The sequence below is a fragment of the Diuraphis noxia genome, unplaced genomic scaffold (genome assembly GCF_037042655.1).
Source record: "Diuraphis noxia isolate RWA-SAM2 unplaced genomic scaffold, SU_Dnox_SAM2 contig0003, whole genome shotgun sequence".
Classification (NCBI taxonomy): domain Eukaryota; kingdom Metazoa; phylum Arthropoda; class Insecta; order Hemiptera; family Aphididae; genus Diuraphis; species Diuraphis noxia.
In genome coordinates this window covers 38,482,666-38,486,868 of record NW_028301713.1, presented here as the reverse complement: position 1 = coordinate 38,486,868, position 4,203 = coordinate 38,482,666, and the positions used below count along the sequence as shown (strand labels likewise).

Genomic DNA, 4,203 nt, shown 5'->3' with positions numbered 1-4,203 from the left:
TGAATACGATAACCACGTATTATTCTCTTCCAGCCATATGTGTCTAAATGGACGACCATTTTCCGATTTTAAATAATTTTTAAAATTATATGAAGTAGATGGTACCCATGGATTACACAAAATATCAAACTTTAAAGCATCGTCAATATTTACATTTGTCAAGTAATGTCCTATATCATTTTTATAATAAGCCACTTCCTTGTCATCAACATTTTCAATGTGTTCAGTAAAACTACCACCTTTACTCAAGTCAGTAATATCAACTGTACTTGTGGAATTAGTGTCTATAGTTAAACTTTTTGTTTTATCTAACGGTCCATTAGGACTATCGTCTAATTTAGGTTTCTTAAAAAAGTTCCGTATGTCCATAATTAATATTATAAAAAGATTTTACCTTGTCGTGATTTTAATATTTTATTGCTGCTAGAATACGATGACAGTCGTTTCGATCGAAAGCTGCGTTGGAAATGATGGGAGTATCCGCACGCCGCGTATAATAATAATGATAGGTATATTTTCACGTAAGCGACACAATAAGATACACAATGTAACAGCAAACAGCTAATAATTTATTGTCATGTGAGCAATCAAAAAATACGATAAGATAAAATAATCCGATTATTATTAATGATAGTTTTCATGGATAGTCGTGCGTTGACATATAGCAACATAGGTAGACCTATTTTTAGAAGCTAATTTCTTAATAGGAATTTTACCAATTACTGTGGAAATAACATTTTCCAGGGGGGCAAGTGCCTTGTCTTGCCCCCCCCCCTGTGGACGCCCATGCCATTAAATATACTTAATTATTTAATCTAAACTCATTACTGCAGCAACTTTTTTAAGTAAAAAGATAATGTTCCATCGCTCTCCAATTATGAATATTATATTTTGTCCCTGATGACGGAGAGCTTAACTATAATATTGTACTTGCAATTTGCATACTATAATATGCAGATGTTTTCTTATGCCTCATTCCCCTGAATCCATCACGGCTCGATGGTAAAATTAATTCATAAAATCACCACTTAAATAGGAAATTAATTATTTCACGTAAATATCCCGTTTAACATAAATTTAAAAGTTAAAAAACTTTGTTTTAATAAAACAATTACTGTTTTAACCCACGTAAATATTTACACTCATCATGACTGGATTGGTTTTTTTTATATGAGTAATAAATAATAATTATAGTATACGCATGCATTTGTACTAAATTGAATGATTGGTAAATATTTAAAAAAAAATTGAATGATTTTCGATAGTGTGGTATACGCTTCAGGTTTGTAACTTTCATTTTACAAGGTCTATTGTTAATAAACATTTTGTAGGTATTTTATAAAAAGAAAATATTCATAAATTATACCAACGAATTAACTTTTTATACCAGCGTTTCTTAAACTTTTTATCCATAGAACCCTTTTTGATGTCAACTTTTATCGTGGAACCCCTAAATTTTTTTAGCTTTTTTAGGATTATTTGCAAATGAATTATAGTATTAAGTAGAATTATAGATCATTGAATATAGAGTTAGCTGATAAATTATTACATGTGGCTTATACATTATTATTTAATATACCTACAAGTATTTTTTTTCATAACGGATATTTTAAAGTAAATTTCTTGAACATTTAAAAAAAATTACTTAAGCTTCGCGGGACCCCAGGGTTCCGTGGAACACAGTTTAAGAAACGCTGTTTTATACAATTTCTAAAGCTTTAATGCATGACACGTTAAAATATAATACTCTTGGAGAACACTGTTTAAAAAAAAAAAAAAATGAATAGTGACATAAAATAAACAATAAAAAAAGATTATATAATTTACTACTATTACCTACCTTGTTTTAGTTTAAGTTCAAAATTATTGTTCATCTACTAATTGAAAATATTATTCAGTAGCAGTGTAGTGCTACCGTTACTAATATTGTACGTAACAAAGATTATTTTTATTTAAAAAAAATATTAATGACGGTGGCCATGTTATAATAATATTATATTGCAGCAAATAGGCAGCTATATATGTGGCGGTAAAATGTTGTTGTTGTTTTGTATGTGTAATATGAATATAATAATATATTATACGGTACAGGTTAGGTTATATTATATAACATATAGATATAGTACAGTGTACATACATAATACAAATGTATATATATATATATATATATATATATATATATATATATATATATATATAATGTACATAATACATATACTTACAAGTTATAATACACCTATACACATCGCTTCCAAACCAAACGAAGTCAACCACCGCGGCTGCTGCTGCTGCCATCTGTGTCTGTTTGCCGATGTCGCCTCGGGCCACGCAAATTTAATCATCTCCTTAGTGTGCATGTGTAAACACAATTTTCGGCCTTAACTGGCAACGATTTTCGCAAACATTTGCTCTCATTGTTCCTTTGTAAGTTCACCCACTATATACATACTACAACCCGACCACCATACTGTTTCGACAGAACCTCGAAGACTTTGCAGCCCCTAAACGATATAATATTATGCCAGTGTGGTATCTCAAGGAAATATATACATAAGCTTATTGTTGTACTAGCATTATGTATGATGTGAATATAGTTCAACATTACATTGAATAGTGAATCCCGAGTTTAAACGTTCTATATACATAGGTAGTATTGCCAGCAGGTATAGTATAATTTTATTTAGATATTGATGCTGTAACAATAAACGTTGTTGTCGATTACTGGAAATACATCAAGGTACATAAATGTATTCAGTCAAAGTGAAATTATCGATAATAATAAATAGACCTTACCAAGTTTCGATCACACGTTTTAGAACGGTGTGTAGATAAATATTGTTACTTTTTTTTTTTTAAATCGATTCGTTAACCTCTTCATGCACAACATTACGGTTTTCTCGGAAAAAAATCTGTAACTATGTTAAATTGCCTGAAATTAATGAAAAAAATAAAAAAAAAATTCCTAAATCAACCCTTCAACATTTTTTAAGGGTTTAAACAATTGGTATCAAATGATACATCTGTGCCAAAATGGACCACAAAAAAAAATAAAAAATAGTCAAAGTTTATGAATACATTTATTGAATAATAACCATCTGAATTACCTTATTCAAACAATACAACTAGATAACTAGGTATAACAAAATACAAACATAACATTCAAAGTTAACAAAGTTAGTAAAATAACATAATATTAATAAAATACATAAAATAAAATATTTTATTTCTATATATTTAAATAATAAAATAATAAAATAAAAATAATATTTATAGGAACTTCCTTTTTCACTATTAATTAAAATTTTTATGTAGTAGAGTAAAAGCTTATACAAAACATAACAATGTTAATAAAATAATAAACCAAAAACAATATTTATAGGAACCTCCTTTTTTACTTAAAATTAAAGTTTTGGTATAGTAAGTATATTTAAGTCTCAAATTTTTACTGGTGTTTTGGTATGGTAACTTTCCATACACTCTGGGCAAACAGGGAAATCACATGGAACTATCTGGGTAAGTTTTATCGCTGGACGTGGAAGGGCTAAAGGCAAATGCATCATCAACAGGAGTATTATTTTCTACTTCATTATTTTGATGCTGTGATTGTTGTCTGATATTATTTACAAAATTATCATAGTTATCTACATCATTGGCATCCATAACAAAAATGCTAGCTGATAAATCATCATATTCATATCTTGTTTCACTGTTTATATTACCCAGGAAGTCTTCAATAGGTTGAGGGGTTGGATGTACAATTTCCTCAGTATCATTGTCATTTTGTTCATACAATATATTATCACCATTACCATCAGAATCATTATTATCGTCATCACTGTCACAAAAACTAGCTTCTGAACCACTTGGCAAGTCAAAGTCCAATAAATATTCAATGTCCTTGTCATTTAAATCCATATTATTAATTTTCTAAGACATATATAAAGCCAAAATGAAATATACAAATTTTTAATAAAATGTGATATACACGTACCTGAACTGCACAGTTGTATCATATGATACCATGGATACTTGTGTGTATTACGAAGTAATATTAATATAAAATCGACAAAACTATTGATAATATAAATCTTTATAACATTTCTAAACTAAAAAATATTAAAATATAGTGAAACAACAGTTATAAATGAATAAAACTTAACAACAAACATGACAAGAATTGTATTTTTTCATAATCACGTATTA

The 4,203-nt window shown here is 28.4% G+C and overlaps 1 protein-coding gene across 1 annotated transcript; it reads right to left on the bottom strand.

Annotated features, from left to right (window-relative positions):
* Positions 1 to 3,157: 3,157 nt before the first annotated feature.
* On the bottom strand, positions 3,158 to 4,203 carry LOC107163902 (uncharacterized). The gene is made up of 2 exons (XM_015511531.2): positions 3,992 to 4,203; positions 3,158 to 3,927 (listed from the first exon to the last, which is right to left on the bottom strand). Exon 2 carries the CDS (start codon positions 3,913 to 3,915, stop codon positions 3,496 to 3,498), a length of 420 nt encoding a protein of 139 aa, XP_015367017.1. The 5' UTR covers positions 3,916 to 3,927; positions 3,992 to 4,203; the 3' UTR covers positions 3,158 to 3,495.